The sequence below is a fragment of the Oryctolagus cuniculus genome, chromosome 17 (assembly GCF_051225735.1).
Source record: "Oryctolagus cuniculus isolate XC-2025 breed Fujian yellow rabbit chromosome 17, ASM5122573v1, whole genome shotgun sequence".
Classification (NCBI taxonomy): Eukaryota; Metazoa; Chordata; class Mammalia; order Lagomorpha; family Leporidae; genus Oryctolagus; species Oryctolagus cuniculus.
In genome coordinates, this window is record NC_142883.1 from 18,070,931 (window position 1) to 18,096,124 (window position 25,194).

The 25,194-nt window shown below is 48.2% G+C and overlaps 1 protein-coding gene across 1 annotated transcript in view; it reads right to left on the minus strand.

Moving 5' to 3' along the window:
* EFTUD2 (elongation factor Tu GTP binding domain containing 2) overlaps window positions 1-25,194 on the minus strand; it is a 52,125-nt gene that overhangs the window by 24,745 nt on the left and 2,186 nt on the right. Inside the window, exons 2-7 of the mRNA XM_002719444.6 lie at window positions 22,425-22,533; window positions 8,351-8,516; window positions 5,717-5,795; window positions 1,376-1,451; window positions 840-905; window positions 89-124 (exon numbers count right to left, since the gene is read on the minus strand). Of these exons, the coding sequence (XP_002719490.1) occupies window positions 89-124; window positions 840-905; window positions 1,376-1,451; window positions 5,717-5,795; window positions 8,351-8,516; window positions 22,425-22,529 (528 nt within the window). The 5' untranslated portion in view covers window positions 22,530-22,533. The remainder of the gene's footprint in view (window positions 1-88; window positions 125-839; window positions 906-1,375; window positions 1,452-5,716; window positions 5,796-8,350; window positions 8,517-22,424; window positions 22,534-25,194) is intronic.

Here is a 25,194-nt window from a genome sequence, read left to right on the forward strand (position 1 = left end):
CAAAGCACTCCAATCCCTGCATTCCCTACAAAACTACAGCTGGTGAGCATGGTGTGGGCAACAATGTGATTTCCCAGGACACGCTTACCTCTTGCTCAGTGAAGAGGATGTCAGTGTAGCACAGCTGAAAAAAATTAAACTGCCGTTACCTCCTGAATTCAGACTCCTCTCCCACATACAGACCATCAGTCACTCCCCCTCCGCCCTTTCCTGCCCCAGGGCTTCTGCCTCAGGAGAAGAGACTGAAGACAGCAGTGTCCCCATGGTGACTGCAGACAATGAGACCGGCGCCCTCCCAGCTGGATGTGTGCAGCTGTTTTTGGGGTGGTGGTCACAGAAGACCAGGCATGGCTGGAGATTAAATCATATCAAATGCACTGCAAAGGGAGACACGTGCCAGCCTTCAAGGAACCCCGCTTGTCAAAACAGCCAGTCTGGCAGTGATTGAACCTTTATTGCATTGAGACTTGCAGCCACACCTGGCCTCATTCACAGGCATTTAAATTTACCATGAAAACAACAAGGTCCAATTCTATATTTATAGAGCAGGCTATTAATACCATGACAGGAAGGACTAGAGAATAGAAGTCAGGATATATCATAACAGAGGAGGGATCCCTGGTGCAGAACAGATCATCTAAAAATACTCCAGGCTAATGTTTCTGTGCTCTTGAGAAAATTGAAATTATTTCCTTACAGCCTATTAATAGAGATTACAATTATAAAGCAGAACTCAGTAGGTGTCATTATTTATAAAGAGGGTGGGAAGGGTGAAGGAAAGGGAAGCAGACATCCACAGAGACTCTGAACCTTAAACCCTCAACAGAAGTGCTACTTACATCTTGGTCATAGCGCTTTCTGATTTCCGGGTGTGTCTGCTCTATCAAACAATCTACAAAACACGTCTGAAAGGGAAGAGATGGTTAAGACCTGACACACAGCGGCAAGTCTACTGTGCCCTTCCCCCGGCTCACAACATACCACCTAACTTAGGGATAAGGAGAGGGAGAGGATAGCAAAGAGGAGTATGGGACAGCAAAGGATTTACACAGAAGCCACAGGATCATTTTTAAATGAATATGGACTTTCTCTTGGACAGACATCCCCCAGGAAATGAAAATCTTATAAATCAGAGTTGGGCTCAACTTCCCTTTTACGTCCAGAAGCAGACGCAAGGCTCGGGCGTGCAGTGGCTTAGGAGCAGGCTCTGCCCACTGCTCAGGAACAGCAGATTCTCACAGCACAGGTTCATGGCCAGCATGCAGCACCCCCTGGAGTCAGGTCTAGCCTTCTGACCGCAAACCACCAGTGTCTCTAAGGGCTCAAACATGAGCGGAAACAGAGATCTTTGTTCAAGAGCCCTGAGTTCTCTCACCTTGCCATGGTGGAGATGGCCACAAAGGGTCACATTTCTGATGAGCTCCGAATTATCCATCAGATCTGCCAGGAAACTGAAAGGAGAAAGGAAAAGAGAAAAGGGGTTTTGGCAGAAAGTTTTCAAACGGGGAGCAGTGCAAAGATGTTTCGGCTATTTTGGGCCAGGAACAACTTTCAGACCAAGGGGAGACTCCTTGGAGGCAGATGTGAATGTCGGCATCTACACAGTTCTGGCTTTGGAAATGGAATAGACTTACCCATAAGAAAACACAGCCTGTGAATAAAATGACATGGACTTCAACAGTAAAATAATGAAACTATTAAAGAAGAAAAACAAAATCAAGTACCTGAACTACTGCCTGCGTAAGTACATGAGCACTGTCCCTTTAACAATTTTCAGCTATACTTAGATTCCATTGATGCCACAGGGGCTTGCAGTCACCTTGGGGGCTTCTCTCCAAATTGCTGTGGAGCCAGTCAGCAAGGCATTCAGAAAACCCCATGTCATGATGCTGCTGAGGTCAGAGGACTCCCGTCCTGATCAGAACCAGCCCTGTCTTTCATGCTTATCAGCCATGTTACTTACAGCAAGCAGCCTTTCAACAAGTCTGGCTCTTCAAAACTCTGAGACCGCTCTCAACGACTAGAGTCCTCTTTAAGCTTTATTTAGTTAGTTTTATTTATTTTAATGGCAGAGTTACATGAGGGAGAAACAGAGACACAGACAAAGACAGAAAAATGAGACCGTTTCATTTGCTGGTTCATTCCCTAAATACCCACAACAGCCATGGCTAGGCCAGGCTGAAGCCACCATCAGGAAAACAATCCAGTTCTCCATGTGGGTGGTAGGATCCAACTAACCTGAGCCATCACTTGCTGCCTCCTGGGGTACACATTATCAGGAAGCTAGATCAAAAGCAGAGTCGGGTCTTGAATCCAGACAACAAACATCCCAATCTACTTTTTTTTTTTTTTTTTTTAATTCTTTTTTCTTTTACCTTCAAGTATTACATTAGCTATTAGCTGGTTCAAGACCTGGCTGCTCTACTTCCGATCCAGTTCTCTGCTATGGCCTGGGAAAGATGGACCAAGATCTTGGGCCCCTGACCCAGAAGAGGCTCCTGGCTCCTGGCTTTGGATCGGCGCAGCTCCAACCATTGGGTCCATTTGGGGAGTGAACCAGTTGACAGAAGATCTTTCTCTCTGTCTCTCCCTCTCACTGTCTGTAACTCTACCTCCCAAATAAATAAAAATCTTAAAAAAAAAAAGAAAAAGAAAAAGAAAATGACCCAGGGGCCGGTTCGAGTCCTGGCTGCTCCTCTTCCCATCAAGCTCTCTGCGGTGACCTGGGAAAGCAGTAGAAGATGGCCCAAGTCCCTGGGCCCCTGCTCCCACATGGGAGACCTGGAAGAAGCTCCTGGCTTCAGATCAGCACAGCTCCAACCGTTGTGGCCATTTGGGGAGTGAACCAGTGGATAGAAGACCTTTCTCTATGTCTCTCCCTCTCACTGTCTGTAACTCTACCTCTCAAATAAATAAAAATCTTGGGGCCGGCGCTGTGGCGCAGCAGGTTAACGCCCTGGCCTGAAGCACTGGCATCCCATGTGGGCGCCGGTTCAAGTCCTGGCTGCTCTTCTTCTGATCCAGCTCTCTGCTATGGCCTGGGAAAGCAGTGGAAGATGGCCCAAGTCCTTGGGCCCTTGCACCCATGTGGGAGACCTGGAGGAAACTCCTGGCGCTTGGCTTCAGATTGGCACAGCTCTAGATCAGTGCAACTCCGGCCGCTGCAGCCCAACTCTGACTTTCAAATAAAATAAAATAATTCTTTAAAAAAAGAAAGAAAGAAAGAAAGAAAATGGCCGAAATCCTTGGGCCCCTACATCCACGTGGGAGACCCAGAAGTTCCTGGCTCCTGGCTTCAGATCGGCACAGCTCTGGCCGTTGCGGCCATCTGGGGAGTGAATCAGTAAATCGAAGACCGCTCTCTCTCTCTGGCTCTCAAGTAAATAAATACATCGTTTTTTTAAAAAAAAAAAAAAGTCTTCCATCCACTGGATCACTCCCCAAATGGTCACAATGGCCAGAGCCTCCTCTGGGTCTCCCACCTGGGGGTGGGGGCTGAAGCACTTGGGCCATTTTCCACAGTTTTCCCACGTGCATTAGCAGGGAGCTGGATTGGAAGTGGAGCAGCCAGGACTCAAACTGGCACCCAAATAGGATGCCAGCACCACTGGCAGAGGCTTAACCTACTAAACCACAGCGCTGGCCTCCCAATCTGCTCTTAAGCACTATGCTATATCCCTGTTCCCTGGAGATAAAAAACAAAAAACAAAAAACAAAAAAACAACAACAAAAAAAACACAAACCACCACCATTGAGAATGCAAAAGAATATAAAGCAAGTCTGGAAGACTACTGCAAAGTTGTTTAAAAAATGTCTGAATTTGGGGCTGGTGTTGTGGCATAACGGGTTAAGCTACTGCCTGCGATGCTGCCATCCCATAGGGGCACCTGTTCAATTCCTGGCTGCTCCACTTTGGATTCCACTCTCTACTAACGCACCTGGGAAATCAGTGGAAGATAACACAAGTCTTTGGGCCCCTGTACCCACATGGGAGACCCAGATGAAGCTCCTGGCTTCAGCCTGGCCCAGCCCCAGTTATTACGGCCATTTGGGGAGTGAACCAGTGGATGGAAGATCTCTTTCTCTGTCTCTCTCTGTAACGCTGCCTTTTTTTTTTTTTTTTTTTTTTTTTGACAGGCAGAGTGGACAGTGAGAGAGAGAGACAGAGAGAAAGGTCTTCCTTTGCCGTTGGTTCACCCTCCAATGGCCACCGCGGCCGGCGCACCGCGCTGATCCGATGGCAGGAGCTAGGAGCCAGGTGCTTTTCCTGGTCTCCCATGGGGTGCAGGGCCCAAGCACCTGGGCCATCCTCCACTGCACTCCCTGGCCACAGCAGAGAGCTGGCCTGGAAGAGGGGCAACCGGGACAGAATCCGGCGCCCCAACCGGGACTAGAACCCGGTGTGCCGGCGCCGCTAGGCGGAGGATTAGCCTAGTGAGCCGCGGCGCTGGCCCAGCGCTGCCTTTCAAATAAAAAAAAAAAAAAAAAAAAAAGGAAAAAAAATCTAAATAATGGCAGGTGAGCTGACTCTTTTAGAAACAATCCCATTTCTTTTGGACATATAAGAGGTCAACCTGTTTTAAAAACAAGAAGGGCTGGTGCTGTGGCTTAGTGGGTGAAGCTACCACCTGTGGTGCCAGCATCCCAAATGGATGCTGGTTCAAGACCCAGCTGCTCCACTTGCGATAGAGCTCTCTGCTATGGCCTGGGAAAGCAGCAGAAGATGGTCCAAGTGCCTGGGCCCCTGCACCTGCATGGGAGACCCAGAAGAAGCTCCTGGCTTCGGATCAGCCCAACTCCTGCCATTGCGGCCATTTGGGGAGTGAATGAGCAGACAGAAGATCTCCGCCTCTCTGTAACTCTATCCTTCAAATAAATAAATAAACAAATCTTTAAAAAAAAAGTACGGGAAATTTTTAAATATTAAAAAATAAATAAAATAAAAAATCCCAAGAGGGGTACATTTAGCCTAGCAGTTAAGATGCCCACATCCCTGGAGAGATGCCTGGGTTTGAGTTCCACAGCCAACTCCTGATTCCAGCTTCCTGCCAATGCAGCTCTGAGAGGCAGTGGTCATGACTCAAGCATCTGGGTTGAGTTCCCACGGTCCTGGTTTTGCCCTGTCCAGTGAAACAGCAGAAGGGAACACATACACACTCTGTCTCAAATAATTTAAAAATAACAACAACAACAAGAAGCCTAAAAACAAAACAAACCAAGCAGTTTCAATAGCTACTGAGTCATAAGCTCTTCCACATGAGAGGGGATTACATGTGCTTTGCATCAGTGAGGATGTTTCCAAGAACAGTTTGCATGTGAAAAGCTCGATGGTCTACACAGCTGGCTGTTTGTGGCACCCTTTCAAAATAAAGAGTTGCCATGTTCCTAAAATACTCAGCAGTCCTAGAGTCAAAAACAGGCTTTGGTCGTCCTAAAGCTAATTATAATATGCAGTTCTCTCAAAGGCTGGCTCCCAACACCAAACTAAGGCTTGGAGGAAGGGGAAACAGCTGAGATCTGGATGAAAGCCAAGAGAAAAGTCAAGATTGAGGCTAACTATCCCAGCAGCCATATAAGCTGAAGGAAAATTTTGGCCAATTAGAGGGAGGGATTTTTGCTGCCAATTCACTGGCTATTCAGCCTCATACCACTTCCTGCCTCCAAGAAAAGATGAATTCACACAATTCCTGCAGAGAACTAAAACCTTAAAACTTACTCCATTTCATACACCGTGACAGGTAATGTCTGCTCCATCAGAGTGAATTTCTTGGTCTTCACTGGCTTAATGATGGGTTCTAGGGAAAAAACAAAAACCAGAAAGCAGTGATGTGCAGGTAGACAGAGAACAAAAACACAGAGCTTTATTCCATTAGACTGAGCTTTTAGAATGCACGACACATATCCATTTACTCTATTCCCAAGGATCACTTTATGTTGACAAAATCCTGGGAATGTCGCTTGGCATGATACAGTGAAGGCTTCTGAACTAGAGCCCGAACTTCATTTTGTGCGAGGGTGAGAGGAAGAGAATGGATATAGGCTGAGGTCAGTACCAGCTCAAAACCTCTCCTGGGGCAGGCACAGGGTCCAGTGGTTAAGAAGCCACTTTCCATGCCTGCGCTCACACTGGAGTGCTGAGGTGAGTCTTGGCTTTACTCCTGATTTCAGCTTCCTGCTAATGGACACCCTGGGAGGCAGCAGATGATGGTTCAACTATTTGGTCCCTGACATCCATGTGGAAGACCTAGATGGGGTTCCTGGCTCCTGACATCAGCTGGTCCAGCCCTGGCTGTTGTGGGCATTTGAGGAGTAAACCAGCAGATAAGAGCACACTCTCTCTGTGTCTCTACCTTTCAAATCAACTTAAAAATTCTTTTAACTTGCAGGAAGACCAATGAAAACTATTAGGTGTACAATAAGACTATGTGGATTGGTTAAAGGGGTTGAAATTATTAGGATGGAAAAAAATATTAGCCCAGAGACAACCTAATAATGGTCTTCAAGTACCCAAGTACTAGATAAAGAAACAACAGGGGCTGGCATTGTGGTGTAGCTGGTTAAACAACTGCCTGAAGGATGGCCCAGGTGCTTGGGCCCTGCACCCGCATGGGAGACCAGGAAGAAGCACCTGGCTCCTGGCTTCGGATTGGCGCAGTGCGCCAGCCGCAGCAGCCATTTTGGGGGGTGAACCAACGGAAAAGGAAGACCTTTTTCTCTGTCTCTCTCTGTGTGTCTAGCTTTGCCTGTCAAAAAAACAAAAAAACAAACAAAAAAACAAAAAACAAAAACCCTGCCTGGAACACCAGCATCCCATATGGGTGTTGGTTGAGACCCAGCTGTTCCACTTCTGATGCAGCTCCCTGCTTATGTGCCTGGGAAAGCAGTGGAGGACTGCCCAAGCGCTTGGGCCCCTGAAACCACATGGGAGAAATGGAAAAAGCCCTGGGCTCCTGGCTTCAGACTGGCTTGGCCTTGGCTGCAGCCATCTGGGGAGTGAAACAGCAGATGAAGATCTCTGTCTCTCCCTCTCTCTCTGTAACTCTGCCTTTCAAATAAATAAATAAATATTAAAAACAAAACAAAAACTGGTCATTCACTAAACTTTCAAGATTTGCTGAAGGGGGACCACTGCTGTGGTACAGGGGGTTAAAGCCCTGGCCTGCAGCACTGGCATTCCATATGGGCACCTGTTCAAGTCCTGGCTATTCTACTTCCGGTCTGGTTCCCAGCTAATGCGTCTGGGAAAGCAGCGGAGGATGGCCCAAGTTCTTGGGCCCCTGCCACCCAGTCGGAGACCTGGAAAAACTCCTGGCTCCTAGCTTTGGGTTGGCTCAGCTCTGGCTGTTGTGGCCATTCGGGTAGTGAACCAGTGGATGGAAGACCTTTCTTTCTTTGTCTCTACCTCTCTCTGTAACTGTCATTCATGTGGGGAGCAAACCGGACTAGACTGAGTTACTGGAATTAAGACTTATTCTGTGTATTTGCTCTCCCACAATGTGGCGTTGGGAGAGAAGTAAACAGCTTCCGCACAGCTGCCTCCAGTTCAACCAATTAACTGTAGGACTTGCTCCTGATTGGAGAGCAGCGTACTCGGCGTGTGGGCAGCCGAGTTGGGATTGGCGGAGGAGGACTATAAAGGAGGAGAGAGACGGCATGCACCAGGAACATCTATGGGGAACATCTAAGGGAACCCGTGCAGCCCCCGAGAAAGCCGGCCGGCGGTGTGCCGCTCCCCTGCGGAAGTGGGGAATGTGGCCAGGGGGAACTGCCCTTCCACGGAGGTGGAAGGGATAGTAGCCAACCCGGGAAAAACCAGCAGCAAACCCGGGGAGGGCCGAGCAGACAGAAAGAACAGCGCAGGGTCCTGTGTCGTTCCTCCACGAAGAGGGGGAGCGACAATTCAAATAAGTAAAATATATCTTTAAAAAAAAAAAAGAAAAAAAAGATTTGCTGATGGCTATGAAATGAAGTTTTCTTTTCTCTCCTTTTTTTTTAAAAAAGATTTATTTATTTGAAAGTCCAAGTTACACAGAGGGAGAGACCTCGAGATCTTCCATCCACCTTGTTCACTCCGTAAATGGCTGCAATGAGCCAGGGCTGGATCAGGCCAAAGCCAGGAGCCAGGAGTTTCATCCAGGACTCCCACATGGGGGTGGGGGTTCAAAGACTTGGGCCATTTTATGCTGGTGTTCCAGGCGCAGTAGCAGGGGGCTGGATTGAAAGTGGAACAGCTGGGACTAGAACTGGTGCCCAAATGGGATGGCAGCAGCTTTACTGCTATACCACAATGCCAGTCCCTGAAATGGAGTTTTTTAGTTTTAATTTCACAACTCAGTGCCTCCTGACTGACCTGTGAGAGGCTGGGTGTCTTCCTCCTGCACTATGGTCTCCACCTCCGGACCGTACACCTCCTCCGCTGTTGGGTAGTACTTCTTGTCCTCATGGAGTACCACCTCCATCCCAGGGTGATCATCATCATGGTCTCCCACGTCATCATCGTCCTCATCGTCATCCATCTGAAGGCAAGAGAGAGGGATGGAAGAAGCACATATTCCAACACTGAAAGACGGCCTAGGTTACAGGAGCGCGCTGACTTCTCAGGGCGACAGCTTCTCTCTGTGAGTCCTACACCAGCAAGGCAGATTCCACTTCTGCAAGAGCTTTCACAAAGAGAACACAGTGAGCCCAGGCGCCGACAGCTCTCCTGGTTCAATCTGCCTCTTCCTAACATGGGCAACTGGTCACAAGTGAACTAGACCGGAAGAACAAACGGCTCCTCACAACGCATCCTTTTAAGGGTAAAAATAAACAAAACACCATTTTTATCAAGGACAGATACCATGTGCCTCTACTGGGAACAAGCCAACACCTGCTGGTAGAAATGTATATGGTATAGTTACTTTAGAACTCAAAACATTAAATGCAGCCAGCAATTCCATTCTTAAATATATACCCAAGACAAATAAAAATTTGTTATGGTCACACAGAAGCTTCTAAGTAAATGTTGCACTATTCGTAATAGCCATAAAATGGAAACGGGGGCCAATGTGATGGTGCAGCAGGTTAAGCCAGCACTTGGAACATCAGCAACCCATACTGGAGTGCCAGTTCAAGTCCTGGCTACACTGCTTCCAATCCAGCCCCTGCTAACATGCCTGAGAGAGCAGTGACTGATGGCCCAAGTAGGGACCAAGATGGAGTTTCTGGCTTCTGCCTGGCTCAGCTCTGGCTGTTTTGGCCATTTGAGGAGTGACACAGTAGATGAAAGACCTTTCTATCTTTGAATCTCTGCTTTCCAAACAATTAAATAAAATAAATCTTAGAAAAACAACAGGGCCCGGTGCAGTGGTACAGCAAGTTAAAGCCCCAGCCTGCAGTGCTGGCATCCCATATGGGCACCAGTTTGAGTCCCACTGCTCTTCTTCTGATCCAGCTCCCTGCTATGGCCTGGGAAAGCAGTGGAAGATGGCCCAAGTCCTTGTGCCCCTGCACCCATGTGGGAGACCTGGAAGAACCTCTTGGCTCCTGGCTTCAGATCAGCTCAGCCCAGGCCACTGTGGTCATTTGAGGAATGAACCAGCAGAATGGAAGACCTCTCTGGTTCTACCTCTCTCTACAACTCTGTCTCAAAAAAATAAAATAATTCTTTAACAAAAATTTTAAAAAGTAAAACAACAATGGTGGGAACAATCCAAATGTTGACCAACTAATGGACAGATAAATAAAATGCGGTACAGCCATACAGCAGGTCATTCAGCAATAAGAAGAAATATAATACATACATATGGCATATGTATATGCATGCTACAACCTAGATTAATTATTTTTTAAAAAGATTTGTCTATTTGAAAGAGTTACAGAGAGGGAAAGACAGAGAACTCTTCTACCCACTGGTTCAATCCCCAACTGATTGCAATGGCCAGATTGGGCCAGGCTGAAGCCAGGAGCCTGGAACTCCATCCAGGTCTCCCACGTTGGTGCAGGGGCCCAAGCATTTGGGTCATCTTCCACTGCTTTCCCAGGTGCATTAGCAGGGAGCTGGATCGGAGGCACAGCTGGGACTCAAACAGGCATCCACATGGGATGTCAATGTGACAGGCAGAGGTTTAACACACTGTGCCACAGGGCCACCCCCACAGATCAATCTTGAAAACATGATGCCATGTCTAAGAAGCTAGATGTAAAAGACTGCATATTTGTATTATTTTCTGTATTCAAACTGTCCAGAATAGATGAGTTCATAAAGACAAAGTAGACTGCCCAGGGTTGGTGTAGGACAGGGAGTTGGGAGGGTGATGGGTAATTGGCATGGGGTTTCTTTTAGAAATGAGTGTTCTTTTTTGAAATGACGACAACATTCTAAAATTGACTGTAATGATGGCTGGATGCATGACTCTGAATATCCTAAAAGCCTCTGCACTGTACCCTTTATAACTAAATGGTTTCTACAATCTGTTGAACTCTATTTAGTATAGAGTTAATCATATGTGTATAAAGTTAATAGAAAATAGATCTTAAGGAGCTGGCGCTGTGGCGCTGTGGTGCAGTAGGTTAAGCCTCCACCTGCGGTGCTGGCATCCCACATGGGCACCGGTTTGAGTCCCGGCTGCTACTCTTTCGATCCAGTTCTCTGCTATGGCCTGCGAAAGCAGCAGCAGATGGCCCAAGCACTTAGGCCCCTGCACCCAGCGGGGAGGCCTGGAAGAAGCTCCTGGCTCCTGGTTTCGGATTAGCCCAGCTCTGGCCGTTGCGGCCATTTGGAGAGTGAACCAGCGGATGGAACCCCCCCCCCCTTTTTTTGACAAGCAGAATTAGACAGTGAGAGAGAGAGACAGAGAGAAAGGTCTTCCTTCGTTGGTTCACCCCTTAAATGGCCACTACGGCCTGAATGCTGCACCGATCCAAAGCCAGGAGCCAGGTGCTTCCTCCTGGTCTCCCATGTGGGTGCAGGGCCCAGCACTTGGGCCATTCTCCACTGCCTTCCCAGGCCACAGCAGAGAGCTGGACTGGAAGAGGAGCGACCAAGACAGAATCCAGTGCCCCAACTGGGACTAGAACCCAGGGAGCCGGCGCTGCAGGCGGAGGATTAGCCTAGTGAGCCGCGGCGCTGGCCAGACCTTTCTCTTTGACTCTCTCTCTATCTATAACTCTACCTCTCAAATAAATAAATAAAATCTTAAAAAAAAAAAAAAGAAATTTTAGTTAAAAATAAAAATGAGAATAGGAGAGGGAGGAAGAAGAAAGGTGGGAGGCGGGTACATGAGAAGAATCATTATTTTCCTAAAGCTGTATCTATGAAGTGCATGAAGCTTGTATTCCTTCAATAAAAGGTTTCTGGGGGAAAAATAACTAAATGGTTTCAAATCCAAACCTGTACAAACTAATTCATGGTCATACACAACATTAAACAAAGCAATTCCTTCCACTCAAGAGTACTTCAATCAATCTGAGGTGACTACCACATCACCCTTTATGTTCTAAAACATAAAGCATCCTGGCCTACTCACTCACTCAATGACTATTTACAGGGGTAGGCATGTGGCAAAGTGGTCCAGTCCCCACGAGGGTGGTCCACATACCATACCAGGGCACCTGCTCAAGTCCCAGTTACTCCACTTTCGGTCCAGCTTCCTGCTGATGCACAACCTGGGAGGCAGCGAGTGACAGATCAAGCACTTGGTTCCCTGCCACCACGCAGGAGATCCAGAAGGAGTTCCAGGCTCCTGACTTCAGCCTGGCCCAGCCCTGCTGCTGAAAGCATTTGCGGAGGGAACCAGTGAGGGGAAGACCTCTATCTCTGTTTCTCTGTCTCTCTGCCTTTCAAATAAAATGGAAAAAAAAAGATAAATAAAGGCTTCTTAAGAATATCATTAATAACTCTGAAGAATAAATAAATATTTATTGAGGCACTATTCTAGGTGATGGTGGTACAGCAATAAAAGCAAGTTACTCCTTACTAGAGTGCCTAGGTTCAAGCTTCCAATTCCAACTTGCTACTAATGCACACACTATGGGAGGCAGCAGATGATGGCTCAAGTAGTTGGGTCCATGCCACCCAACTGGGAGACTCAAGCTGAATTCCCAGGTTCTGGCTTTGGCCTTGCCCAGCTCTGCTGTTGTGGGCATTTGGGGAGTGAATCTGCAGACAGGAGAATTCTGTCTGCCTTTCAAATAAAATAAATAAATAAAAATGCCTTCTTTTTTTAAGATTTATTTATTTTATGTCAAAGTCAGAGTTATAGCAAAAGAAGGAGAGACACAGAGAAAGAGGAGAGAGATTTTCTGTCCACTGGTTCACTCCCCAGATGGCCTCAACAACCAGGGCTGGGCCAGGCTGAGCTCAGAAGCCAGTTTCATCTGGGTCTTCCACATGGGTGCAGAGGCCTATGCACTTGGGCCATCCTCTAAGCGCATTAGCAGGGAGCTAGATTGAAAGTGGAGCAGCTGGGACTCAACTGGCGCCCATATATGGGATGCCTGTGCTGCACACGCCAGCTTAACTTGCTGCGCCACAGCACCAACTCCAAAAATGCTTTCTAATGAATGGAAAGTGTGGGAACAAAGACCTGAGAAACTACAAAATAGCACTGTTCTTACTGAGATGTAAAAAAAAAAAAAAAAAAGGTAATAGCAGGGGCAGGTGGGGTGGGGAGTAAGGAGCCCAGTAGTTAGGTTCTCTGCTAAGTTTTAGATTGCCTGGTAGACAGCAAATAGGAAGTTGAGACATATAAACTTAAGGTGCAGGAGAAACGTCCAGGGGCCAGAGCTGTGGCGTAGCCAGTAAAGCCACCACCTACAGTGCCCGGATGCATATGGCCGCTGGTCAAGTCCCGGTTGCTCCAATTCCAACCTAGCTTTCTGCTGTGGTCTGGGAAAGCAGTAGAAGATGTGGGAAATCTGGAAGAAGCTCTTGGCTCTGGATTGGCCCAGCTCCACAATGGCCATCTGGGGACTGAACCAGCAGAAGGAAGGCTGCTGTCTACTTCTGCCTTTCCATAACTCTCTGCCTTTCGAATAAATAAATCAATCTTAAATAACAACAACAACAACAAAAAAGAGAGCGAGAAGTCCAGGGGCCGGCACTGTGGTGTAGTGGGTTAAGCACTGCCTATGATGCTGGCATCCCATATGGGTGCTGGTTCATGTCCTATCCACGATGCACTTCTGATCTAGCTCCCTGCTAATGCACCTGGGAAAGCAGCAGCAGATGGATTCCTGGCTTCAGCCTGGCCCAGCCCCAGCTGCTAGGGGAGTGAATCAGCTGATGGAAGATCTCTCTCTCTCTCTCTCTGCAACTCTGCCTTTCAAATAAATAAAATAAATCTTAAAAAATAAGACAAAAACAAAATCCACTAAAGTCCAAGGGCCAGTGTTTGGCACGGCAGTTAAGAACCCACATCCAGGGGCCGGCGCTGTGGCATAGCGGGTAAAGCTGCCACTTGCAGTATTGGTATCCCATATGGGTGCCAGTTCGAGTCCTAGCTGCTCCATTTCCGATCCAGCTCTCTGCTATGGTCTGGGAAAGCAGTGGAAGATGGCCCAAATCCTTGGGCCCCTGCACCCATAAAGGAGACCTAGAAGAACTCCTGGCTCCTGGCTTTGAGTCAGCACAGCTCTGGCAGTTGCGACCATCTGGGGAGTGAACCAGCAGATGGAAGACCTCTGTCTCTTTCTGTTAACTCTGCCTTTCAAATAAATAAATCTTTTTTTTTTTTTTAAGATTTATTTATTTCAAAGACAGAGTTACAGAGAGATGCATAGACAGAGAGAGAGGTCTTCTATCTGCTGGTTCACTCTCCAGATGGCTGCAATGGCCAGAGCTGCACCGATCCGAAGCCAGGAGCCAGGAACTTCTTCCAGGTCTCCCACGGGGATGCAGGGGCCCAAGGACTTCGGCCATCTTCTACTGCTTTCCCAGGCCATAGTGGAGAGCTGGCTAGGAAAAGGAGCAGCCAGGACTAGAACCGGTGCCCATAAGGGATTCTGGCACTCCAGGCCAGGGTTTAACCCGCTGTCACAGCACTGGCCCCAAATAAATCAATCTTTTTTTTTTTTGACAGGTAGAGTGGACAGTGAGAGAGAGAGACAGAGAGAAAGGTCTTCCTTTTCCGTTGGTTCACCCCCCAATGGCAGCTGTGGCCGGCGCACCGCGCTGATCCGAAGCCAGGAACCAGGTACTTCTCCTGGTCTCCCATGGGGTGCAGGGCCCAAGCACTTGGGCCATCCTCCACTGTACTCCCGGGCCACAGCAGAGAGCTGGACTGGAAAAGGAGCAATCGGGACAGAATCTGGGACCCCGACTGGGCCTAGAACCCGGGGTACCAGTGCCGCAGGTGGAGGATTAGCCTATTGTGCCGCAGCGCCGGCCAAATAAATTAATCTTAAAAAATATATATATATATCTCTAACATCTGAGTGCCTGGGTTCAATTTCTGGCTCCTCTTCTGATCCAGCTTCTTTGGAGGCGGCAGGTTTTAGTCCAAGTTCTTGGGTCCTTGCCACCCACATAGGAGACCCAGATTAAGTTCCTGGCTTTGGCCTGGCTTAGCCTTTGCTGTTGTGGGCAGCGGGAGAGAGAACCAGTTGATGGTTCTCTGTATATCTGTCTTTCAAGTAATAAAAAAATTAAACTTTTAAGAAAGAGGAAGGTCCAGGCTGAAGGTGTAAATCGAAGTCTCCAGGGAATAGAAGGTATTTGCTAGACTGGATAAGAGGGGACAGAGGGTCCAGCAGAACGGTACAGTGGGTAAACGCCGCCACCTGTGACACAGGCATCCCTTAATGCACTGGTTAATGATCTCACTGCTCCACTTCCAATCCAGTTCCTTGTTAATGGCCTGGGAAAGTAGCAGAAGATGGCCCAAGTGCTTGGCCCCTGCCACTCACGTGGGAGACCTGGAAGAATCTCCTGGCTCCTGGATTCGGCTTGGCCCAGTCCTGGACATTGCAGCCATCTAGGGAGTGAACCAGTGGATGGAAGATCTCTCTGTCTCTCCCTGTCTCTAACTCTTTGAAATAAAAAAATAAATAAATCTTACACACACACACACACACACAAAAACAGGAGACAGAGAATTAGAATATGAGAATATGGAGTGAAATCCTGGGCCCGTTGACATTTGGACAGAAGGGAGATGAGGAACCGCACTGAAGCCTGAGAATACACGCCAGTGAGGTAGAAAATTGGGATTTTTCTGGAAACCAAAGGACCAGAGAATTTTAAAGGCAGCCACCCACATGGGTGCAAGGGCCCACGTACTCAGGCCGTCCTCCATTGCCCTCCTAAGCATATCAGCAGGGAGCTAGATCAGAAGTGGAGCAGCCAGGATTCCAGCTGGTGCCCATATGGGATGCCAGTTTTACAGGCAGCAGCTTAACTGGCTACACCACAGCACCGGCCTCCTTTTTTTTTTTTATAAAAACTTTCAAAGATTTATTTACTTATTTAAGGTTTCTTTTATTTGAAATGCAGAATCAGAGAGAAAGAGCGATACAAAGAGAGAGATCTTCCATGTACTAATTCACTCCCCAAATGGCCGCAACGGCTGGGGTTGGGCCAGGCCAAAGCCAGGAACCAGGAGTTTCATCCAGGTCTCCCCCATGGGTGTAGGGGCCCAAGCATTTGGGCCATCTTCCGCTACTTCCCCAGGCACATAAGCAAGGAGCTGGACTGGAAGTGGAGCAGCCGGGACTCGAACAGGCACCCAAATGGGATGTTAGAGGTACAGGCGGAGGTTTAACCACTATGTCATTAACCCACTTTGCCAATGCCAGCCCCTGCTCTACTTCTGGTTCAGTTCCCTGCTAAGGCACCTGGAAAAACATGCAAAGAAAGCCCAAGTGCTTGGGTCCCTGCACCCACATGGGAGACCCAGATGGGAGTTCTAGGCTACTTGGGCCACAACTGCAGCTATTTGGGGGGTGAGCCAGTTGATCGGACATCGCTCTCCCTCTGCCTCTCCCTTTCTCTTTGTAACTATGCCTTTCAAGTAAATAAATCTTTAAAATAAATAAATAAATAAATAAAGAGGAAGGAATGATCATCTGGGTCAGATGCTGCAGGCAGGATGAGTAAAATGAGGACTGGAAACCAACCTTTGTATTTGGCAAAGCAAGTGTCTGGAGTGGGACAAGCAAAAAGATGGAAGCGGGTTTGAGTGAAAACAGGAGCAGGGACTCAGACAGTAAGTAACAACTCCTGAGATGTGCTGGTCTGAGGAGCAGGGGAAAAGGGAGGGGGTGGAGGGGGGTGTGGAGTCCAGAGGGGAAGCTTTGTGCGGTCAGAGGAATGGGATCTAGTTTCCAGCACATGAAGCAATCATTGACAAGAACAGGAGGGAAGCTACCACACACAGGAGCAGATGCAGGAAGGCGGGCAGACGCAGAGGTAGGCCCTTGTTTTGCTTCAAACAAACTCCAGCAGGCCTGCCTCTCTAAAACACAGAACCCTCCAGGGGTTGAGCCAACTGCTACCCCCTGCCACCTAGCCACTCCTACTACAGAAACCACAGAGAGCCTACTGCTGGTGGCTCCAACAGCTACCAAGCCAGTTTTCTCCTGCCCCATATTGCTGACTGCATTGTGAATTCAACCGCAGGATTCTATGTAATAATCTCCTACTGCCTTTAATTGTCTCTGAGAATCCTGACAGTAGCTCAAACTTCACAACTCGAGAATAAAACAAACATCATTTTATCACTTCCTTTTGTCTGTCACAGTGTTCCTCTGGACACCCCAGTTCTCTCTCTCTCAGCCCCACGTTCAATGGCACTGGCCCATCCTTCTCGGGTCTGCTGGGATAAGTGCCCCCATCGTTTCCAGAACGGACTCTCTCATCACTGAAGAAAGGGCTTGCCGTGCTTGGATCACGTCACCCAACTCTCAGTTCTCCACTCCAGCCCTTCGAGCCCCTGCCCCCGCCCGCAGACGTCCGCTAAGCATTGTGCTGTGCCATCTGGGGAGAACCTGCTGCCTTTACACACGACATCTGGGTCCCTGCTCACCGCCTCCTTTTTCTCCAGCGTGCACACCCTTCTCTCCCGTCTCCATTACCCAAACTTACGTATACCTTTACATCAACAAAACAATTTTAAACAGGACTCGGGTAACTAAGCGGGTTCAGGTCACCCACGTGGGACATCTGGATTGAGTTCCCAGCTCCCGCTTTGGTCTGGCCCCTCGCTGTGGCACTTGGGGAGCAAACCAGCAGACGAGAGCTCTGTCTCTCCTTGCCTCTCAAGTAAATAATTTACAAAAATAAAAATAAGTCCAGGTACTTCATGTGGGCTGGGAGACCAGAGGGTCCTGATTCTGCTGGAAGGGACACAGGGCAGCACCACCCAATTACAGTCCACAACAATGAATGACACATTTCACAGTACCTACAGGGTGGTTCCCAACAAAGAGATGGAAATGCTAATTACTTGGATTTGATCATTACACATCCTACACATGCATTGAATCACTCCATAAATAAGTGCAAATAGGATATGTCAATTAAAAAAACTATCACTAAAATCCACTTTGGATCATTTTCATCATCCCCAAAGGAAATTGTACCCTTTAGCTATCATCTCCCAATTCTACCTCCATCCCCAATCTAGATCACTAATCACTGTACTTTCTGTCTCCACAGATACCTATCCACTCTCTGGATCAACTTTTGAATGTCACTTCCTGAGGTATCTTTCTTGGGTCACCCCAGGCAGGAATGATTCCTCCAAACCTACTGCTACTATGGTATTAATATCACTTAAATGGCATCTGTCCTTCTTGCTTCCTATGATAAATATCTCTGTGCTTTGTCTCACCTGATAAGCAACAGGTTCCTGGAGGACAGAAGCACAGCCTGGGCTCTCTGCACATGGCCAGGGCTCCACAAACATGCAATGGAAAGGAGGCCAGCGCCATAGCACAGTGAGTTAAGCCACCATCTACAGCGCTAGCATCACATGTGGGTGCTGATTTGAGTCCTGTCTGCTCTACTTCCTATCCAGCTCCCTGCTAATGCACCTGGGAAAGCAGCAGGATGGCCCAGGGCCCCTGTACCCACGTGGAGGAACCAGAAGAAGCTCCTGGCTTCAGTCCAGCCCCAGTTGTTTCATCCATTTGGAGAGTGAACCAGCAGATGGAAGATCCTTTCTCTCTCTGCCTTCCAAATAAATATATAAATATTAAAAAAAAAAATACTCAATGAATGAATTACTGGGCTGTATTTAATCTGGTTTTCTTCTTCTTTTTTTTTTAAGATTTATTTATTTACTTATTTGAAAGGCAGAGTTACAGAGAGGCAGAGGCAGAGGCAGAGGCAGAGAGAGAGAGAGAGAGAGAGAGGTCTTCCATCCACAGGTTCACTACCCAAATAGCCGCAATGGCCGCAGCTGCGCCAACATGAAACCAGGAGCCAGGAACTTCTTTTGGGTCTCCCACATGGTGCAGGGGTCCAAGCACCCGGGCCATCTTCTTCTGCTTTCCCAGGCCACAGCAGAGAGCTAGATCGGAAGTGGAGCAGCCAGGACTCGAACCGGTGCCCACATGGGATGCCGGCACTGCAAGTGGCGTTTTTACCCCTACACCACAGCGCCAGCCCCTTAATCTGGTTTTCAGGCTTATTAGGATCACCTTGACTCTACATTTTTGCCATTCAATATATTAGCTCTATTCATGTGCAATTTTATAAACCTGCACTCTCTATCTTCCCCACATCAGCAGTAAAAAGGCTTAAAAGGACAGGACCAAGCTCAGACGCCTAGGGCATGTCACAAGAGCTCTGGCGTGACCCATTAATGAACACTCTTTGGGTCCCATTGTTCAATCAGCCATGACCTCCTAACTGTACAATGACCTAGTCCATGTTCCTTTCACAAGGACAGCATAAATTATGGTGGCTAACTTAGGAACAGGAGTGAAATAGAGTGAGAATGGAGGAAGACTCTTCTATATATGGTCTGAATGAGAATGTATGCATGAGTTACTGACATAAAGAAAAATCTCTTTAGAAAAGAAAAAAAAGTTTCTTAAAAAACTTCAAATGCTTTGCCTAAATCAAGGTTCATCATATCCACAGTACACTCCTGACCTGAATCTCAGCCCGGTAATCCTAGCAAGACAAAATTATTTTTATAAAACTCATATTAGCTTCCTAAGTGGTACATAGTAATCTGTTTCCTAGTTCCTTCCATAATTTTACAATGGATGCATAGTTACAAATCTATAGTTTCTGAAATTCAGCACCTTATCACCACCTCTGGAAATTGGAATGAGTTATCTAATTCACTTCTTGGTACCACAGCTGCTCGCCATAGCTTCTTCGCTTTCTTCCTTTTTTTACTTGAGAGACAGAGAAACACAGACAAACAACTTCTGTCTGCTAGTTGACTAACCAAATGCTCACCAATGGCCAGGGCTGGGCCATGGCAAAATCTGGAGCCAGGAACTCATTCCAGGTCTCCAGCTCTCCTACATGAGTGGAAGGAACCTAACTACTTTTTTTTTTCTTTTTAAGATTTATTTATTTATTTGAAAGGCAGAGTTATAGAGAGAGAGGAGAGGAAAAGAGATATCTTCCATCTACTGGTTCATTCCCCAGATGGTTGCAATGACCCAGCTGGGCTAAGCTGAAGCCAGGAGCTTCATCTGCATCTCACATGGGTGCTAGGGCCCAAGGTCTTTGGCCATCCTCCGCTGCTTCCTTAGGTACTTCAGCAGGGAGCTGGATTCGAAGTGGAACAGCCAGGACTTGAACTGGCACCTATATGGGATGCCAGTGCTGCAGGCAATGGCTTAATCTGCTATGCCACAGGGCCAGCCCTGGAACCCAACTACTTGACCCATCACCTGCTGCCTCCTCAGGTGCTCATTAGCAGGAAGTAGCCAGAGCCAGAGCCAGAGCCAGACTCAAACCCAGGTACTCTGAATAGGACATGGGACTCTCTATCATTTTCTTTTTTTTTTTTTTAAGATTTTATTTATTTATTTGAGAGGTAGAGTTACAGACAGTGAGAGGGAGAAACAGAGAGAAAGGTCTTCTGTCCACTAGTTCACTCCCCAGTGGCTGCCAACAGTTGGAGCTGCGCTGATCCAAAGCCAGGAGCCAGGTGCCTGCCTCCAGTCTCCTGTGCAGGTGCAAGGGCCTAAGCACCTGAGCCATCTTCCACTGCTTTCCCAGGCCACAGCAGAGAGCTGGATTGGAAGAGGAGCAGCTGGAACATAAACCAGTGCCCATATGGGATGCTGGCACCGCAGGCAGAGAATTAACCCACTTGCCACAGCGCCGGCCCCTCTATCATTTTCTTAAAAACTTGGTCAAACGCCTACCTGGGAGACCCAGATGGAGTTCCAGGTTCCTGGCTTCAGCCTGGCCCAGCCCCAGCCATTGCTGCCATCTGGGGGGTGAACCAGCAGATGAAAGATCTCTCTATCTCTCTAACTCTCCCTTTCAAATAAATAAATACATAAATCTTTAGAAGAAAATAAAAAAATAAAAGGATGCTGCTTGAGATATCTGAATCCCATATCAGAGTGCATGGGTTCAAGTCCTGGCTCTGCTTCTGATTCCAGTTCCCTGCTAATGAGCACCCTGGGAGGCAGCAGGTAATAACTGAAGTACTTAGGACCCTGCTAGCCACATCAGCTGGCCTGGTTCAGCCCTAGCTGTTATGGATATTTTGGATGGTATGGATATTTGGAAAATGAACCAGTAGATACACAATCTTGTTCTGCTTGTGTTTCTCTGCCTTTCAAGTAAGTAAAATATAAATAAAACTTAACAAAACTACCGGTTGCCCCTCTTCCAGGCCAGCCCTCTGCTGTGGCCAGGGAGTGCAGTGGAGGATGGCCCAGGTGCTTGGGCCCTGCACCCCATGGGAGACCAGGAAAAAGCACCTGGCTCCTGGCTCCTGCCATCGGATCAGCGCGGTGCGCCGGCCGCAGCGCGCCGGCCGCGGCGGCCATTGGAGGGTGAACCAACGGCAAAGGAAGACCTTTCTCTCTGTCTCTCTCTCTCACTATCCACTCTGCCTGTCAAAAAAAAAAAAAAAAACTTAACAAAACTAACAAAAGCAAACCTGAGCTTGTGAGGGAGCCCCTGATGCAGCTGCACTTGGAAGTTAGCTAATCTCTTCTAAGTCAGAATTATTCATGACTGCCAAAAGGCACTTAAGCCTAAGAGAAGAAGGCATGTTACCAGACGAACTAGAACTCAGAAGACAAAATGACCTCATCCATGAAATGATCTGATACCCCCTTTTGGAACTTTAGTAGCTAAGCTACCTCAGGGGCAGTATAAGACCCCAATAAATCATGCTATAAAAAGGACAATGTTAGAGATGTACACAGGGTATAAAGGGAAGAGAAAGGATTCAGCACTTTACTGTTAATTTTAAAAAGAGAAGGGCAGGGGCTGGCACTGTGGTGTAGTAGGTTAAGCCTCCCATATGGCATACGGGCAGCGGCATTCCATAGGGGTGCTGGTTTAAGCCCCAGCTGCTCCACCTCTGATCCAGCTCCCTGCTATGGCCTCGGAAAGCAGTAGAAGATGGCCCAAGTGCTTGGGCCCCTGCACCCATGTGGAAGACCTAGAAGAAGCTCCTGGCTTCAGATCAGCACAGATCCAGCCATAGTGACTATTTGGGGAGTGAACCAGATGGAAGATCTCTCAGTCTCTGTCTCTCCCTTTCTCTCTAACTGTAACTCTTTCAAATAAAATACATAAATCTTTTTTTTTTTTTTTTTTTTTTTTTGACAGGCAGAGTGGACAGTGAGAGAGAGAGACAGGGAGAAAGGTCTTCCTTTTGCCGTTGGTTCACCCTCCAATGGCCGCCACGGCTGGCACACTGCACTGATCCAAAGCCAGGAGCCAGGTGCTTCTCCTGGTCTCCCATGGGGTGAAGACCAAGCACTTGGGCCATCCTCCACTGCACTTCCCTGGCCACAGCAGAGAGCTGGCCTGGAAGAGGGGCAACCGGGACAGAATCCGGCGCCCCGGCCGGGACTAGAACCCAGTGTGCTGGTGCCGCAAGGCGGAGGATTAGCCTAGTGAGCCGCAGCACTGGCCTAATAAAATACATAAATCTTAAAGAGAGAGAGAGACAGAGTAAGCTTTCGGCACAGTGACTAAAAAACACTTGGGATGCTCACATCCCACTTCGGGGTGCCTGGGTTTGAATCCCAATTTCACTTCCAATTCCTGCTTCCTGCTAATGTGCATTCTGGGAGGCAGCAAATGATGGCCCAAGTAACTGGGTCCCTGCTACTCACATGGGAGACTCACACTGGGTTTACAGCTCCTAGCTTCAGCCTGGCCCATCCCTAGCTGCTACGGTCATCTGGAGAGTGAACCAATGGATGAGAAGTATCTTCAAATAAATAAATACATAAATAAAATTTAAAGAGACAGACAAAAGAACCCAATATATTTTTTTTACCTCATCAAGATCTTTGGTCTCTCTGCCCAATTCATCGTCATCTTCATCAGAATCAAGCTCGGGTCCAATATAATTTCCAAACTCATCATACAAGTCAGTATCCATGGTGCTAAAATTCAAAAAGAAGAGAAGAGTGAAGACTGACAACATAGTCCCCGTCTCCTGGCTTCATGGTCCACCAGACCCCTGCACACACCTCCTCTCCAGTTATATCCAGCTCTCGACTGCACCCCCCAAAGTCCAGTACTTTCCCCACCTCTCTGGCCTACTTGGCATTACTACTTAAACACTGTTCCTTCCTCTTCTTTAATACTGAAAAAGATTCTAAAATAATATAATACCAAAAGTGCCAGTACAAATAACTTCCCGTTGCCTAACTTACTGAGAGCAGCCTGCTGACACAACATCCCACCACCCTGTAATACTTCAGGACAGGAACTGGCAAACTGGCCCGTGGCCAACTCTGGCCCCTCCACCTGCTTTTGCATTGCCCCAAGTGAAGAATGCTTTTCTTCAAGTTAAAACAGTTCATAACACATTAATTAATGACATTCAAGTTCAGTGTCTATAAAGTTCCACTGGAACACAGGCATGTTCATGCACATGTAGCTGCTTTCACACTGCAACAGCAAAGTTGAGGAGCTGGAAATGAGACCATACGGTCCACAAAGCCTAAAATATTCTCTGGCCCTTAACAGAAAGCTTGCCAACCACTGTCTCAGCGTGTGTGACCTCCACAAACAAGGACATCTCCTACATACCACAGTACAGTCATCCAAAGCATAAAATTACTATGGACCCATTACTACCACCTAAACCACAGAGTTCACTCAGGTTTTACAAGTGGGCCACCGCAGTACCCTGCACAGCCAAGGCTCCGAGCCAGGATCACACATTTTCTTGGAGTTGCCCTGTCAACCTCTCTTTCAGCCTGTCCCAGTTCTTCAGTCTGGCCTTGGCTTCTATGACTTAACACTGCTGAAGCTTAGAAGCAGTGATTTTGCAGACTGTCCCCTCACTTGGGCTTGCGGGATGTTTCCGCAGGAGTATACGCAGGCTCTGCCCTTTCGGCAGGAGTGCCACAGCAATGCTGCTGTGTTTTTCTCAACGCATCTCCTATCGGGTGGTCTGTGACTTCAATTTGTCCCATTTGTGATGATATTAACTTTGATTCTTGATTAAGGAAGTATCGGCAAGTTTTTCCATTATAGAGTTCCTCCTTTTCCACTGTAATTACTACTTTGTAGGTTTTCTCTACTTCAAAGATAGAAACTACTCAATAGTTCAAGAGGCAGGCGTTGGGGCTAGCAGGTAAGACGACAGAAGTGCTGGGGCTCCACACCTGCCTCTGCCTCTTTACTTCAGCCTCCAGCCAATGTAGGCCCTGAGAGGCCAAGGCTACAGCCCAGGTAACTGGGTTCCTGCCACACACGGGCCTTGGCCTGGCCACTGCAGGCACCTGTGGAGTGAAAAAGTAGACGGGAGCTCCTTCTCTCTCTCTGCCCCTCAAACACAAACATGAAAACGGATGGGGTGGCACTGTGGTGCAGTGGCTATGCTGCTGCTGGAGACGTCTGGGATAGAGTCCCCCTCCGCTTCCAATCCAGCTTGCTGCTAACGCACCTGGAAGGCAGCAGATGCTCACTCAAGTACTGGAGTTTCTGTCACCTGTGGGGGAGGTCCAGCTGGAGCTCCTGCCTCCTGGCTTTGGTCCAGTACAGTGGGGGAGTGAGCCACTGAATGAGAGATCTCTCTCTCTGCTTCTACTTTTCTGTCACTCTTGCCTTTCAACACACACACACACACACACACACATTTGGCAGAGCATTACAATGTTGCTTAGGATCCTGCATCCCAAAGCAAAGTTCCTGGGTTCAAATTCCAGCTTCCTATTAATGAGCACCCTGGCAGGGAGGCCCAGTTTGGTTTCCTTGCTCTGTGGCTTTGGCTTGGACCAGCTCCAGCTATTGCAGGCACTTGGGAGAGTGAATCAGAAGATGGGAGGTATCTGTATCTGACTTTTAAATAATTTTTAAAATAAGAATAATTCAGGCCGGCGCCGTGGCTCACTAGGCTAATCCTCCGCCTTGCGGCACTGGCACACCGGGTTCTAGTCCCGGTCGGGGCGCCGGATTCTGTCCCGGTTGCCCCTCTTCCAGGCCAGCTCTCTGCTATGGCCCGGGAAGGCAGTGGAGGATGGCCCAAGTGCTTGGTCTTCACCCCATGGGAGACCAGGAGAAGCACCTGGCTCCTGGCTTCCGATCAGCGCAATGCACCGGCTGTAGTGCGCTGGCTGCGGCGGCCATTAGAGGGTGAACCAACGGCAAAAGGAAGACCTTTCTCTCTCTCTCTCTCTCACTGTCCACTCTGCCTGTCAAAAAAAAAAAAAGAAGAAGAAGAAGAAGAATTCAAATGCTACCTCCTTCAAGCTTTCTTAGATCTCAATTTCTTTTTTTTTTCTTTTTTTGACAGGCAGAGTGGACAGTGAGAGAGAGAGACAGAGAGAAAGGTCTTCCTTTGCCGTTGGTTCACCCTCCAATGGCCGCCGCGGCCGGTGCGCTGAGGCCGGCGCACCGCGCTGATTCGATGGCAGGAGCCAGGAGCCAGGTGCTTTTCCTGGTCTCCCATGGGGTGCAGGGCCCAAGCACCTGGGCCATCCTCCACTGCACTCCCTGGCCACAGCAGAGAGCTGGCCTGGAAGAGGGGCAACCGGGAAAGAATCCGGTGCCCCGACCGGGACTAGAACCTGGTGTGCCGGTGCCGCTAGGCG